A 16,980-nucleotide genomic window follows, 5' to 3' on the forward strand; every position below is an offset into this window, starting at 1 on the left:
TTCAAAGGCATTACTCTAAAATGAAAAGCAGTAGGATTTTATTAATCTTTTCATGCTATCCACATAGTACTAGAATTATCCTAATAAATATTAAGTGAAACAATAACAAAATATTGGTGCTTTGTAAAAATTATATATGTATATCTCCATATGTAATTTCCATTGCATTACATTAACTCATTTAAAAATTCTTTTATCAAACTTTTATCTTTTTGGGGGAGGTGTTTGGGCCACACCAAAAAATGCTAAGGGATTTCTCCTGGCTTTCCACTCAGTAATTATTCCTGGCAGTGCTCAGGGATACAGTATGCTGGAGATTGAACCCAAGTGTGAGGCAAATGCCCTACCCATTGTACTATGGCTCTGGCCCTGATTCTTGAATTCTTTTTTTTTAAAAGACTTTATCTGCCAAGACACTAATACACAAAGAACTTGCTATAGGATAAAGTTTGCTGTTAGGAAAGAGATCCAAAAAGATTCCTGAGCATAGAGTCTGTTTGTAACTCCTAACTTAATATTCCCAATACTTACATGTTACGTTCTATTGTTACACACCTTTTATGCTCCATAAAACTAGCAAAGGGAGTTTAAGTAATTTTCCTAAAGTTGTAGTGCTAATAAGCTGTAGAACTAGAACTTGAACTTTGGCAAGTGAGATTTCAGGCTTCTTTCTATCAAGTTACCTTCACCACATTTAATTGCTGCTTTCCTCTGCCATGGGAGTGATCTTTACTTATGATAGCCCAAATTATTCAAGAACAATTGCAACTCCTAGATTTAATTTGCAAAACTCTTTATGATATGAGCAGAAAATTCTTTTAAATCATATATATCAATATTTCCAATTGTAGAAAACATGTTATCATTCCCCTCAGAAGGTGATATGATAATTTACATATATTATTCTATATGTTCTATTAGCTAGTCCTCAAACAACCTTTTTCTACTACCCATTCCTCTGTCCCATACCTTACATTTAAAAAAAAGTAATTAATTTAAGATTTTTATGTTCTGAAGTGTTTTTGATGAGAAAGAGGAAAGAGAATGAAGTTATGATTGGGAAAAAATATTTTAAATCCAATAGAACATTCTCTACATTCTTGTTTGAGAGAAAGGAATTAAAGGTCTAAGTGTGATATAAGATGTGTAAGTCAGTAATGTAGCAAGAAAATGATTTATTAATAATTTTAAAGAAATACTTTTATTTACTATATTTATATTTGTCATTGAAAATACTTTCACAAGATGGTTCCTGTTCGGCTTTCCCTGCGTTCAGTGGTCTATAACATTTACTTAATTTTTCAGAGAACCAGAGTCACTCAACCAGTCCTACCTGGGCCCCCATGGAAGTGGCCAACAATGTCACAGAATTTATATTCCTAGGACTTTCTCAAGATCCTGGAATGCAACTGATGTTCTTTTTCCTATTTCTCCTCTTCTACATGGTGATCATGCTGGGAAATCTGCTCATTTTGCTTACAGTTGTTTCTGATCACCGACTCCACACACCCATGTACTTCTTCCTTAGTAACCTGTCTTTTGTAGACATCGCTTATTCTTCAGCCACAGCACCCAAGATGATTGCAGACTTTATTTCTGAGAAAAAGACTATTTCCTATTGGGGCTGTGTCGTTCAGATGTTTACCTTCCACTTTTTCGGTTGTGCTGAGATTTTTGTTTTGACCGTCATGGCTTTTGACCGTTATGCTGCCATCTGCCAACCCCTTCGTTATACCACCATCATGAGTGCCAATACTTGTATTGCGCTGGCATCGGTGTCCTGGTTAGGAGCCCTGGGCCATTCTTTTGTTCAAACCCTCCTGACCTTTCAGTTGCCCTTTTGCAATGCACAGGTCATAGATCATTACTTCTGTGATGTCCATCCAGTCCTGAAACTTGCTTGTGCCGATACAACTCTGGTAAATATATTGGTGATTGCCAACAGTGGCCTCATTTCCCTGGGATGTTTTCTCATTCTTATGACCTCCTACACAGTCATTCTGTTCAGTCTTCGAAATCGGTCCGCAGAGAGCCGCCGCAAGGCTCTCTCTACCTGTGGGTCTCATTTCACTGTAGTAACTTTATTCTTTGTCCCATGTATCTTCATTTATCTCCGCCCATCGACTACTTTCCCTCTGGATAAAGCTGTATCTGTATTTTATACTACCATCACCCCCATGCTCAACCCACTTATCTATACTCTGAGGAATGAGGATGTGAAGAATGCCATGAAACGGCTATGGAATCGCAAGGTCTTGAAGGAAACGCAGAAGGGATAGTTAGTCACAATTGCAAAATACGAGAACACATTAACTAATAATTTCACTGTTTTATAACATTCATAACTTTCAAAGATTTTCTCTAAAATCCAACAATCTTGTACTTTTCAATTAGCAGGGAATAACTTGCGGCAGTATCATTCCCCTGTGTTTAGGGGAACTTGAATTTAAACCTTTCCAGATTGGCAAGGTTTACCTCCCCTTCACAGTGGCTAACTGAACATCCCTACTCAGTATCGCATTTAACAGCTTTGTTTTTCTTATATACAATTAGTACTCTAAGCTTTGTTTTTCTTATATTCAATCTGTACTCTAAGCTATAATTAAATTATTTATAATGGGGTAACAAGCATAAAATATCTTAGAGAAATTCAAATAATTACTTCCAAAAGAAGAAATTTCAGTTTCTCAGGAGTTACTTCCTTGCCCGCCCTCCCTCCCTTCCTTCCTTCCTTCCTTCCTTCCTTCCTTCCTTCCTTCCTCCCTTTTGTCACAGTAAATAATATAATAAGAAAAATAGATTCACAAAGATATAATTATAATACAGAATAGAAAATGCACACAATAGACATAAAATGTACACCACATACAATGAAGTACCTAATAAAGGTTAACAAATTTTTCAAAGATTGAATAAAAGGCAGAAACTTACACATGTTTTGGTATGGATCAATTTTTAAAGTACCTGTTGAAGAATCTGGATACATTATATCATTCCAATATTATGTTTTTGCTGAAAATATATCCTTTTTAAAAATAGAATAATTAAAACTAAAATTAATAGACATTTGAATTTTTGACATCACCAATAGAGATATTTCTATTAGAAATGTTATAGTCTAAATTAAAAGTTTTATTTATTTACAACTATTATAATTATAATTTTGTCACATTTAGTGGTGCTTAGAAGCTACTCCCAGCTCTGTGCCTAGGGGTCACTCCTAACTATGCACAAAGGGCGATGCAACGCAAGGGAATGAACTGGTCCTCAAGTATGCAAAGCATATACTCAGTCCATTAAGCCATCTGGAGAATATATTCAAGTTTCAAAAATGGTAAAATAGGTAAAATGTTTTTATTTTATTCTGTGTATCTATTTTATATTTATTTCATGCTGTGTTCTTTGTAAAGTTAGAGAATTGAAGATTTGGTTATTCTTAACATAAAAAGTTACTTTAATTGTGAGGAATCTTACAAAGTCTGTTTTGCAACACATATCTTTCAACAAGTTGGCCCTGTTTTTGTTCAACAATATTTTTATGTACCTTGATCTATGCTGTATGTATTTTATTACATGGAATTACATAGTTTTTTTTTAGTTTTTAAAAATGCATTCTGTCTCACTTGCACAACTTATTAAGGAGGGAAAAATGCATATATATATATATATATTTCCTATGTGAACAGAGCTTGATGTATCATGGATATGTGTGGCAGATTCTGCTAGTATTACCCCACTATGCACTGTTTCTTTTTTTCATTAGTAAAGAAGATGATATTAGCAGTACCATTAAAACATTACATTTATCAGTTTCTCCTTTGCAGTTGAAAGAGGATAGTAGGATGTTGACATTAATTGGTGAGTGGCACCTTTGAACACTTTTCAAATGGTTTATCTTTAATACAATTCTTTTGTATTTAATCATTATTATCATTTTGCTGTTTTCCCCTATAGCAATTTTTCACATTTTCTTTCCTTTGCAAAAATGAATTTTTCTATAGTTTGTTCATATGTAATTAAATAATTTTTAAATAAAAATAAATTATTGTATAATTTTGTGTATGCCTGACATTAAATTTACAATGGCAGTCTACATTAGTGCTTTTTTTCCCTCATAAGAGATAAAGAAATAACAGCAATAAAATAAGGGGGAGAAACTTTAGACTTACAAAATAAGGAAACTAGACAAATCTAACTCTGTAAGAGGATTCCAAGTTTTTGGTTGAATTTTTAAACTTCTTCCTTAATTAATATAATTGTTATTTGAAGGAAAAAAGAGAAAGTGAGCCTTTGGAATTGCCAAGAAGACTTATGTAATCAGAGGTAATAGGGAAAGACGCACTTAACATTGCATATATATCTTCACACTGATAACAGAAAATATTTGCAATTCTGAAATGAGACATATGAAGCCAAAACAAGAGAATGAGATATCATTTTGAATTAAAAATGAGAAAATTAAACAAATCAATAGAGGTTTGAGTCACAGAAGCCTAAATATAATTAGAAAAAATATATAAAAATTTATGAATTAAATTCATAATAAGGCTGGAGCGATAGCACAGCAGTAGGGCGTTTGCCTTAAAAGCGGCCAACATGGCCGACCCGAGTTCGATTCCTCCGCCCCTCTCGGAGAGCCCGGCAAGCTACCGAGAGTATTTGATATGCCAGACACGGTAATAACAAAGTCTCCAATGGAGACGTTACTGGGCCCGCTCGAGCAAATCGACGATCAACGGGAGGGCCTTTACCTTTACCTTTATATAAAAATAAAAATGGAAAATAAAAAAGAAAAACTAGAAATGTGAAGAATTAAGTCAAGGCAAAACATTTTTTTAAAAAAAATTTTATCAATGAATTACCATGGGATATAGTTACAAACTTACGAACTTTTGTGTTTGCTTTACAGTCATACAATGATCATTTACCCACCCCTCCACCAGTGCCAATTTTCCCCCAACAATGTTCTCAGCATCCTTCCCACCACCCCCGCCCCCTACCCCACCACCCCACCCCGCCTAAGTGGCAGGGCATTCCCTTTTATTCTCTCTCCTTTTGAGTGTTGTGGTTTACAATAGAGGTATTGAGCAGCCATTGTGTTTTGTCTATTGCCTACTTTTGGCACGCATCTTTCAATCTGAATATGTCTTCCCAACGTCCTTGCTTAGTGTTCCCTTCTCTATCTGAGGTGCCTTTTCCCCCCAGCACGTGGGGCCGGTTTCCAAGCCGTGGAGCAAACCTCCTGGTTTTTATCTCTACTACTCTTGGGTGTTAGTTTCCCATTCTGCTATTTTATATTTCGTAGATGAGTGCAATCTTTCTATTCCTGTCCCTCTCTTTCTCACTTATTTCACTTAACATGATACTTTCTATGTTGATCCACTTATATGCAAATTTCATGACTTCATCTTTTCTAAAAGCTGCACAGTATTCCATTGTGTAGATGTACCAAAGTTTCTTTAACCAGTCATCTGTTCTTGGACACTCGGTTTATTCCAGATTTTGACTACGGTAAACAGTGCAGCAATGAACATACAAGTGCAGATGTCATTTTTACTATACTTTTTTGTCAAGACAAAACATTTATTGTACGTTTATTTCAAGAGAACAAAGATGGGGTACAGAATTTAAATGAAACAATACAAATAAAATTAGAACAAAAAGGTACAGAAAAAAATTCACTGAGTGCCCATCATGACAGTGAATGCTGATACCTGTTATTATAAAATTTTATTACTCTAGAATTGAAATTACAACATTATTAAGAAAGAGAAAAAAATAGTTTCAAATAGTGATCAAAATCAAGAGGCATTAGAATGCTCAAGAGCAGCATTGGACCCTTAAATAGAGTGAGGAAATCCTGAAGTTCATTTTCAGTTTAGAATTCTATACATAAAGGTAGCACTGTAGCACTGTCCTCCCATTGTTTATCTATCTGCTCGAGCAGGCACCAGTAGCGTCTCACAACAAATTGTGAGACATGTTGTTACTATTTTTAGCGTATTGAATACATCATGGGGAGCTTGCCAGGCTTTGCTGTGTGGGTGAGATACTCTCAGTAGCTTGCCAGGCTCTCCGAGAGGGGTGGAGGAATCGAACCCAGGTCGGCCGGCCGTGTGCAAGGCAAACGCCTTACCCACAGATATATAAAACAATACTTTTTTTCGTTATGCAAAATTCCAAAAATTTACTCCATCATTGCTCCTCTGAAAATAGAGAATGATGAGTTACAGCACAAAAAGAAAAATAGAAGAGATAGGATCTAGAAAAAAGTGGAGGGGTGGTCAAAACACTTAGTAGTGTTTTGGAAGCAGGCACAGTGGGCAAAAGAAGTAATGAAAACACAGTATAAATGGTGTAAGTAGTGAAGCTTCAAGCTCCAGAAAATAAAAAAAGAAGAGTGGAAACATGCCCATGTTGGAATATTTTAGTTATAAGGGTGGAGTCAATGGTTTGGAATAATGTATTTAAGGATACATTTGTAGAAAATTATTTATGTTATCTTGGATGCAAATAGAAAACTGACCACACTCAAAACAGGATAATTCAAAGATAGTTTACTAACAAGGAGTCTGTTTATAAAATAAAAGTATGTCTATCAAATAAAAGTATGGAGGAGTCACATGACACAGTTGAACAATCAGGAGTTAGAAGCAGTGTTAATATCACTACTTCTGAAGAGAAAAGGGTCTAAGATAGGTACAGAAGCTCTTCAGGGGATTTTGGGAGAAGCAATGATTTCCAATAGAGGGGCAATTGCAAGAGGGAAGGGGAGTAAATATCCAAACTTGCTTCCTTCTATTAAATCATCTTCCAGGGTAATAATCTGGGGCAACAAATTTTCCAAAAGAAACATAAAATAGCTGACTTAGTATAAAGGAAGAAAGTATAAGTATAAATAATTACTTGACAGCATATAAAAAAATATAATGGTATTATTACTATTGCTCTTATTATTATTTGCAGTAGTAATAATGATAGTATTAGAACACACACAGTCCTCCTGTTGTTCATCAATTTGCTTGAGCAGGCCCAGTAATAACATCTCCGTTGTGAGACTATACTTATTGTTACTGTGTACCCGTGACGTATTGGAAACGACATGGCCGACCCAAGTTCGATTCCTCCGCCCCTCTCGGAGAGCCTGGCAAGCTACCAAGAGTATTTGATATGTCGAACTCAGTAACAACAAAGTCTCCAATAGAGACGTTACTGGGCCTGCTCGATAGTATTACTATTTATAATAAAATTTTATTATAATTTTACTATATAACATTTTATTATTTTTGTTATGTATACTATATAACATTTTATTATTTTTAAATAAAATATAAATGGTTAAATAATGAAATTTTATTATAATTTTACTATGTAACATTTTATTATTTTTAAATAAAAAATATAAATTTTTAAATAAAAATGTAAACATTTCCATATATGCAACAAAATTTTACTGAGATAAATTTTATATACATCATATAGTTTTAGGTGTCACAACATTAGAACTTGACAATATAATATTGATGTGTACACTGACTCATATTTAGTACCATGTCTGACTTCCACTTGTCACCATAGAGTTAACCCCTTTTGCTTATCTCACCTCTCTAATTTCCTACTTGTTCTCTGTACCTAAGAGCTTGTTTTTGCTTACTTATATGCTTGCAATGTCTTCTACATACCATTGTAACTATACATTGTCTTTGTCAAGACATTCCACTTAGCATAATTTTCTTAGATCCAACTATGTGCTTCCGAGTTGCAAAATTTTCTTTTCTTTTCTATTGCTGGAGTACAATTGCATTCTTGTATCTTAGTATTTAATTAAAATTAAGAAAGTGCAGTTCAAACAAAAATATTTCAAAGAAATATCAAAAAATTGCAATGTGAGTAATCATTTTAAGAAGTGAAAGAGACAGGACAGAACTCCAATTTTGATTTAGTATTCAAGCATTTAAAAAATGCTTTCTTCCCATAAATTTGATTACTCTAAATAAAAAATTAAGTTAGTTTTTTAAAAATAGGACTTCTGGTAAGATGACAGAAAATACACTGGCAAACAAAGTACAATCAGAAATCAATTAAGTATATGTCACAGTAAAAAACCTCTTGGACTCACAATCTGGTTGTTCTGAGAGACACATCCATCTGCATATCTGAAGATATGCAATTATTGTGAAAAATATAACTGGAGGGGAGAAGTCAACCAGTAAAAAGATTCCTGAATGATACAATACAGCACCCCTCATTGTTTTTTGGAAGACACAATTCTGCTGAGGTAGGAACAAGGCTGATGGAAATGGTCCATCTTCCAGTAATAAGTGAAGGACTTTGCTGCTAGGAGAAACTGAGCTCTAGGAAAACAAAATTTAACAAAGCAAAACAGTCCTGGACCATTTTAGCTGTAGCCCAGAAATAAAGGACTATAATACAGATGACTTTGGGCATAAATTGGGTTTTAAAGTGGCAGCAGAAGCAGAGAAACAGCATGAAGCCCTGTTCTCCTCTCTCGCTTCACTTGCAATAACTGTAGCTGGTGGAAGTTTTGGTATCTTTATGTCCACTGCCACCCTTTCTATTGAAATACAAAAAATAATTATCAATAGACCTCTAGGGATACATTGACAATAGCACAATAATCATAGGGAATCTTGATATGACATTTATAGCAATGAATTAGCAAGGAAACATCAAATGAATTAATAAGGTAAAGTTAAATAGATGTATACCTAAATTTTCATCTCAAAAGAATCAATACACAAGGATCAGGAGCTAGTGTAGCAGTTAGGGCCCATGCCTAGCTTGCACCCAACTTGGATTTAATTTCTAGAGTCACATGGTTCCCCAAGCATCACAAGGTATAGTCCTGGAGGCTCCCAAGTACCATGGAGTTGGCCTAGATATTCCCAGCACTGAGGGGTTTGAACAGCATTGCATCTTCAGGTCCTTGCATCAAATCTCTTGCCTTGCTGGCCAAGAATGCTAGAAGAGCCTCCAGACCACCCAAGTACTGCTTAGGTCTCCTAAAGAAAAAGGAGACCAAGGCTGTCTTCTCGAGTGCACGTGGAATGTTATCAAGGATATGTAATACCTTAAACACAAGATTGTCACTGTCCTCCCATTGTTCACCGATTTGCTCAAGCGGGTCCAGTAACATATACATAGTGACACTTGTTACTGTGTTTGGCATATTGAATACATCACGGGTAGCTTGCCAGGCTTTGCCGTGTGGGAGAGATACTCTTGGTAGCTTGCCAGGCTCTCCGAGAGGGGTGGAGGAATTGAACTCAGGTCGGTCATGTTGGCCGCTTGTAAGGCAAACACCCTACCCACTGTGCTATCACTCCAGCCCAAAACACAAGATTAGTCTTAATAAATAAGAAGGCTGAAGGCTGAAATAATATAAAGCACCTTTTCTAGTCACAATGGTTTGAGACTAGAAATTAAGCAAAGACAAGAACATATCAAACATGGGGAGAGTAAGTAATATGCTTCTGAATAACACATGACAAGGAGTAACTCAAAGAAGAAATAAAACAATTATCTGGAGAACAATGAACATAAAGAACTATCAGATTGAAAATCAAATGGAGCGATAGCATAGAGGGTAGGGCCTTGCATGTGGCCGACCCGGGCTTGATTTCTCCATCCCTCTCAGAAAGCCTGGCAAGCTACGGAGAGTATCTCACCCACACAGCAGAGCCTAGCAAGCTCCCTGTGGTGTATTCAATATGTCAAAAACAGTAACAATAAGTCTCACAATGGAGATGTTACTGGTGCCCGCTCAACCAAATCAATGAGCAATAGGAGGACGGTGCTACAGTCCTACAGACTGAAAATAAATGAGGTATCAGATCCTATAGAATGCAGCAACATTAGTAGTAAGAGGGCTGTTCATAGTGATACAAACTCATTTGGACCAATTGTAATATAAAATTAAAACAGTAATTAAAAGTCCTCCAAAAAAATCAAAAGAACCAGATGGCTTCACCATTGGATTCTACAAAATCTTCAAAAAAGAGAATGTTATCCTGCTCAAAGACTTCCCCCAAATTAAAAAAAAGTGGGGGAACACTTTCAGGTACATTCCAATTTCTAAATTAGAAAAGAACAACAACAACAACAACAACAACAACAACAACAACAACACACACACACACACACATGATTTTCTGGTTTTTGCTTGTTTCCTTTCGGGTAATACGCAGCTGTGCTCATGGCTTACTATTGACTCTGTGCTCACCGACCCTGTGGCAGAGCGTGGAGAACCATATGTGGTCAAATTCAGGTCAGCTGCTTGCAAGGCAAACACCCTTCCTGCTTATACTATCTCTCAGGTCTTACAGATTTTCTGGAAGACAATGTCTTTGACAAAAAATATGAATACACTGAGATTCTTGGTACACTTTCAAATTCAGTCCACAACATTAAAGAAGTATTGGCCTCTATGTTTGTCAGTTATTAAGTGTTCTGAGTTACCTGTGGTTTCCCTGTTGCATATCAATAAGTCAAAAGGACGATCTCTGCTTGGATATTCATTTCTTAATTTTCTTGGTATTTCTTTTTTACTTTTTAGAAAGTTTTCTTGGATGTCCATTTCTTTGGTTACTAGTGAGACAGAAATGATTTATACAGTGATTTAAATTTTTATTTGTAAATTTTCAGTTTATAATTTTGTGAGGTATTTATCTGGTACCTTGGGGGGTAGGGTGGGTCTTCTGTGTGTAATCCCTGGGTTACCTGAGGTTGGTGGAAGCAGACAGGGCAGGGCAGGGTGGGGCATCTGGTTTAAATCCCTTGGTCTCCGCAGAGGATCTCTTTTCCCGGGTCTTGCCTGAAGTCCAAGGTCACAGAGTTCCGCTTACCTTGTACTGTGGGGCTTCACTCGTGCATGAATTTCGGCTCGAGCTTCTGAGCATCCTGGAGCGTAGTAGTGGCTGGGTAGTAAAGATAGTGGAAGTAGTGGAGGTCTGCCTATGAGGTATTTATCTGGTACCAGTAGGGTGGGTCTTCTGTGTGTAATCCCTTGGTCGCCAGAGGTTGGTGGAAGCAGACAGGGCAGGGTAGGGCTGGCCTCTGGTTTTAATCTCTGGCACTATTGCTGCAACATAGGAAGATGCCCTTGTTGACAACATTGACAAGGAATACAATTGACTGATTCAGCACCTGCATGATTGTGAGAGAAACGCAGGGAGAGAGATAGCTACAAAAAGATACCTGTCTTTGAAAACTCTGGAGCTCATTCATCAACATGGCTTGGCGCAAGCCTCAGGCAACTGCAAGCGAATGTCTGAGCTTGCAAAGCAGTGCAGAGAAGTGATAAAGGAAGATCTCAAAGAGAGAAGAACAGCAGAGTTGGCAGATGCGGCAGAAGCTGGGAAAGCATTCGCAAAGCCTACCTGTCCTTCGCCAACTACATGACCAAGATGACTGCCCTCCGACATCCTAATGTATCTATCACATCTTCCAGAAGGGCAATGGAGAACATTATCCATGACTTCTCAGATCTCTTTGATAGCCACGTCCACCTGCCCACATACCAAATTCCGCAGGATGGATATGTCATTTCCAACATTCTCCCTTCCGAAATCCGACACGCCATTTCATTGGTAAAGAAGTGAACAGCACCCGGCCCAGACAAGGTCAGACCCGAACACCTGAAGAACCTGCCGCCAGTACTCATCAATACACTGGCTCGGCTCTTCACATGCTACCTGTCTGAATTCAAGGTTCTGTCCCAGTGGAAAACCAGCAGGACTTTCCTACTGTACAAGAAGGGAGACATCCATGACATTGGCAACTATCGCCTGATCTGCCTATTGTCTGTCATCTACAAGCTGTTCACTCGAGTCATCCTGAATAGGACTGGTAGAACACTAGATGAAGGACAACCATGGGAGCAAGCCGGGTTCCACAAAGGATTCAGCATGACCGACCATATCCACATGATAACCAAGCTCACTGAGGATTCTTGGGAGTTCAAGATACCACTCTGTCTAACGTTCATTGATTTAAAGAAGGCCTTTGATTCTGTTGAGACTGAAGCGGTCTTTGAAGCCTTAGCCAAACAGGGCATTCAAACTCAATACATCAGGACATCAGGATCCTCCGTGAGCTGTATTACGGATTCACTACCAGGATCTCACCATTCTACAAGGAAGTTATCATGCATGTCAAGAGAGGGGTTCGGCAGGATGATACCATTTTACCGAAACTCTTTAGTGCCACCCTTGAGAACATGATGAGACGACAGGAATGGGAAGGAATGGGAGTGAAGATAGACAGTCAGCAACTACACCACCTCTGCTTTGCTGATGACATCATTCTAATAACACCAAACATTAGCCAAGCGGCACAAATGCTGGCCTACTTTGACTATGAGTGTGGAAAGGTGGTACTACAGCTGAATCTCATGAAGACAATGTTTATGAGAAACGGTCTTGTTCCTGATGTTCCATTCGCTCTCAATGAAACAAACATCTCCGAATGGAACAGTTACGTATACCTAGGTCAAGAAGTCAACATGAATAATGACCTGGCACCTGAGTTGCGCAGGAGGAAGAGAGCCACTTGGAACGCCTTCAAGAGTGCTGAAGAAATAGCTAAGAGGATGAAGAACCTCCGGCTCCGGGCACATCTCTTCGATTCCACTGTTTTTCCTGCATTAGCATACACCTCAGAGACCTGGGCCCTACGAAAAACATGATGAGAATGCTTTTTGTGTCTCCCAAAGAGGAATCGAAAGAGCTATGCTTGTTGTATCATGATTCACTCAAGTGAGAGAAAGAATCTGGAGTTCCAACCTCCGTCGACGATCAAGAATCAGGGATGCTGTCTCATTTGCCAAGGCATTGAAAATCAGATGGGCTGGACACGTAATGAGATTCAGAGAGGACCACTGAACTAGAGCCATTCCAGACTGTATTCCACAGGACATCAAAAGATCGCGTGCGCCCACCTACGAGTTGGTCAGACTTCTTCAAGACTCTGGTTTGAGACTCTTCGTGTTCCTAGAATGAGCAGATGCCATAGGGCTACACTAGCACATGACTGGGACAAATGGAGACATTACTGGCGCCTGCTTGAGCAAATTAATGAGTAACGAGATGTCAAGTGATCAGGTGAATTTTCTGAGAGAATGGACATTTTGGAACATTGGGAAAGGGAGTTTAAGAAACACTGTTCAGGATCACTTGAGCGCTAACTTTTCTTATTCATGTACGTTGGGCTGGAGCGATAGCACAGCGGTTGGGCGTTTGCCTTGCACGCAGCCAACAAGGCCAACGCGAGTTCGATTCCTCCGCCCGTCTTGGAGAGCCCGGCAAGCTACCGAGAGTATCTCGCCCGCACGGCAGAGCCTGGCAAGCTCCCGTGACGTATTCGATATGCCAAACACAGTAACAACAAAGTCTCCAATGGAGACGTTACTGGGCCCGCTCCAGCAAATCGATGATCAACGGGAGGGCCTTTACCTTTTACCTTTACCCTATGTACGTTTAAGACATTTGCTGATTTTTGTTTTAGATAATGATCAAGAAATGTGCTTTATAAATATCTCCTAATTTTTGAAGAACATATTATAATTTATTAATATTTTTAAAGAAATGTAATAAATGTAAAGAGGTGATGAAAGGGGAATAGGTAGTTACTATTTAATGAATACTATTATCACTATCACCCTGTGGTTCATCAATTTGCTTGAGTGGGCACCAGTAATGTCTCCATTTGTCCCTATCATTTGCTAGTGTAGCCCCATGGTATATTGGGGCTCTTTAAGGGTCAGGGGAATGAGGACCATCATTCCCCTCTCTCTGAGTCCCAAAGGTCTTCAGGTGAATACTATTAATGAATAATAAATAAGATGACTGAAAATGGGAGATAACAGTGTAAATGTGAAAATGGATTTTCCTGAGATGTTGGATTCTTGAGAATTGTATGAAAGATTTACATCCAAAACTTGGAAACTTAAATGTTAGAGTTTATTGTACATTTAAACTAGATTTGTCCAGGTCCCTCCCCAGATGTCGAGCGCTTTCCTTTCTTTAACTGTGAATGGCACTACTGGTCCTGTCCCTGATGTTACCCTGTCCAGTTAATAATTTACATGTCTTGTCTTATACAGACTACTCAACTATCATGAAAAATAGAGAGTAACCTGAGTTAATCTCTATTTGGTATATGTTTTCCTTAGCCACAGCCACATGTGTGTGAGTGAGAAGCCAGATGTTGTGGCAAGAAGCCCCCATCTTCTTGCCTCCATCTAGTTCTCTGGATGAGCATAAGGGATGGGGAAAAGGAGAGCAAGAGCGAGCACGCACACGGGAGAGAGAGAGAGAAGAGGAGACTAGTGACATTATACATGGTAAAAGGAGAGACCTTGGCGGCTCAGGAGGCCATCTGGAATTCCAGGGATAGAACATGGATGGATTGGCTGCACTCAAGGCAAGAACCCTACCTGTTGTATTACTCAGAATTTCTGAATAACTCTTATCAAACACCCAAATTTTGTGTGCAAATCTTTCACCTAATTCTTAAGAAACCATCAGAATGGAAAATACACTTTCTCGGTAATAAGACTATTTAATATAATTAAAATTTTCATTTAGCATTGCCTGTATGGTATATTTTATGTCATGTGTATTTTATCATTTTCAAGTTACTGGGAAAATAACTTAAAACACCAGTTACTCCCTCCTCCCCTCCTTAAATTATAAATGACTATTATGATGTGTAACAGTTGTACCAATAATAAATTCAAGATAAATTTTTATATGCTTAAAATAACATCAACAGTATGTAAAATTGAAGAGACAGTAGAGGGATTAAGGCAGTCATCTTGCATGTGTGGCCAGCACAGGTTCTCTTCCTGGCACTTCATATGGTTTGCCGAACAGTGCCAGGTGTAGTATTGGCACAGAGCCTGAAGCATGCCCTGGGGATTTATGCTCACCTGAAATTGTTGTAGAGAGCTCCCTAAAGTAGGAGTGAAGGAGGTAACCTCAAGAAAAGAATACTTCTACCTCTCTGCTCTCCCCATCAGCCACCCATACTGGGGAAATACTGGCATGGGTCCAGGACTGATTGTCTGCTACCAGCACCTACAGGCAGGGATGGTCAAGTTTCACCAGAGGCTGCCATCAAGTTGCAGGTGAAACCCACTTGTTCTGCACCTCCTGGGATCTGATCCCTGTCACGGGAGCTGTGGACTGGAATGAAGAATTGATCTTTGCAGGAAAGTAAAGTCAGTCCTAATCCAGGTGTTCCTGGTCTGTCCTCTTCCTCACAGAAAAGAATTTCAGGAGGAGGTGAAGTAGTGAAGCAAAATAGTTTTTTTTTGGGGGGGGAGGGGGGTCACACCCGGAGATGCTCAGGAGCTACTCCTGGTTCATGCACTCAAGAATTATTCCTCGCTCTGCTTGGGGGACCACATGGGATGCTGGGAATCGAACCTGGGTTGGCTGCGTGCAAGGCAAACGCCCTACTCGCTGTGCTATTGCTCCAGCCCATGAAACTATTGAATGACATTTATGTGAAGGGAGAGAAAGGGAGGAATACATGTTCAAGAGAGAACACCGGCTTCTTCAGAGTGGAAATTGCAGGAGAGAGATACCTGTTTAAGGGAGACATGGGCTTGAAAGAGCAATTAGGCAAGAAAAGAGACAGAGAAATAAATGTGTTAAAGAGAACAAAGCTTGAGACAGCAAGGCCTTTGAAAGAGTTTATATACAAACCCTTCAAATGTTTTTTTCACCCAGAAGTTCTCTGCATACATGAGTTAATCTAGAACAATTTTTTTTTTACTTTACGCCATCTTTTGAATTACATTGTGGTTATCACAAAGCACAATAGTTGGGTTCACTTCTAGCCCCCACAATTAATTTAGAGATTTGTCAGACTCATCTTTGAATCTCTAGAATTCAGAACAATTGAAAAGACATTTGCCATTCCATATTTGAGACTGCTTTATATTTGAACTGACAATAGAAACTTTCTTTTTTAAATTTATTTATTGATGGTCATTTCTTCTTATTTTTTAACTGTCCATGTCCATCCATTTATTTATTTATTTATTTATTTAATTTTTATTAGTGAGACAGCATGTGGTACAGTTGTAGACTTACAAATTTTGTGCTTGGGTTTCAATTATACAATGATCAAATACCATCCCTCCACCAGTGCCCATTTCCTACACCACGAATCCCAGTATCCCTCCCACCCCACCCCCCACCCCCATCCCACCCTGACTCTGTGGCAGGGCATTCCCTTTTGTTCTCTCTCTCCTTTTGGGTGTTGTGGTTTGCAAAAGAGACATTGAGTGGCAATCAAAAATATGGAACGCTTCACAAATTTGCGTGTCATCCTTGTGCAGGGGCCATGCTAATCTTCTCTGTATCATTCCAATTTTAGTATATGTGCTGCTGAAGTGAGCACGATGGTCATTTCTTAATCTCATCCCTTATGCTGCAGATGGTTCTTTCCCAAACTTATAGTGACCTTTAGATTCTTCCAAAGCTTCTCCTTTTCTTGAGGGGTTCACCTTTCTCTGGGTGGGCCCTGGATTTCTGCATCTTGGTAGTACATCATTTCTCATCTGCAAAGAACTCAGGGTTTGCATGTCTAAAGATTGTAGTGTATAAAGTATGAGCAATCTCTTCTTAAATTTTATTGTTTCTCAAAAGCTCATTATTAACCAGCCCTCCACCCCCACCAAATTGCCTACAACAAAATGTCAGCAGTTCCTAATTCCATATAAATTATAAATTGGATTTACTGCAAACTTATTTTTTTATTTATCTTGTTGAGAAAAGGAAACAAGTGGCCCAAAATGCAGTCCTTTATGCCAAGATCCACCATTTAATACTTAACCTAATTGCAGTTTCAGTCTCCCTCAAAATGGATTTTTAAACTAATCAATCTGAAGTTTCCAGGTTAACACCAGTGAGTTTATCTGCATGATAAAAACTTCCTTCCTTCCAAGAA

At 38.4% G+C, this 16,980-nt stretch overlaps 1 protein-coding gene and 1 non-coding gene across 2 annotated transcripts; one reads left to right on the plus strand and one right to left on the minus strand.

Moving 5' to 3' along the window:
- The first annotated feature begins 1,343 nt into the window (after positions 1-1,343).
- Positions 1,344-2,279, plus strand: LOC130041234 (olfactory receptor 4S2-like). Its single transcript, XM_056133300.1, has one exon. It carries the CDS (start codon positions 1,344-1,346, stop codon positions 2,277-2,279), a length of 936 nt encoding a protein of 311 aa, XP_055989275.1.
- Positions 2,280-16,324: 14,045 nt separating this feature from the next.
- Positions 16,325-16,431, minus strand: LOC130042123 (U6 spliceosomal RNA). The gene has a single exon (XR_008795100.1). It is a non-coding gene; the product is annotated as a U6 spliceosomal RNA (small nuclear RNA).
- Between the last annotated feature and the right edge of the window lie 549 nt (positions 16,432-16,980).

Source organism: Sorex fumeus, unplaced genomic scaffold (assembly GCF_029834395.1).
Source record: "Sorex fumeus unplaced genomic scaffold, SorFum_2.1 ptg000098l, whole genome shotgun sequence".
NCBI classification, from domain to species: domain Eukaryota; kingdom Metazoa; phylum Chordata; class Mammalia; order Eulipotyphla; family Soricidae; genus Sorex; species Sorex fumeus.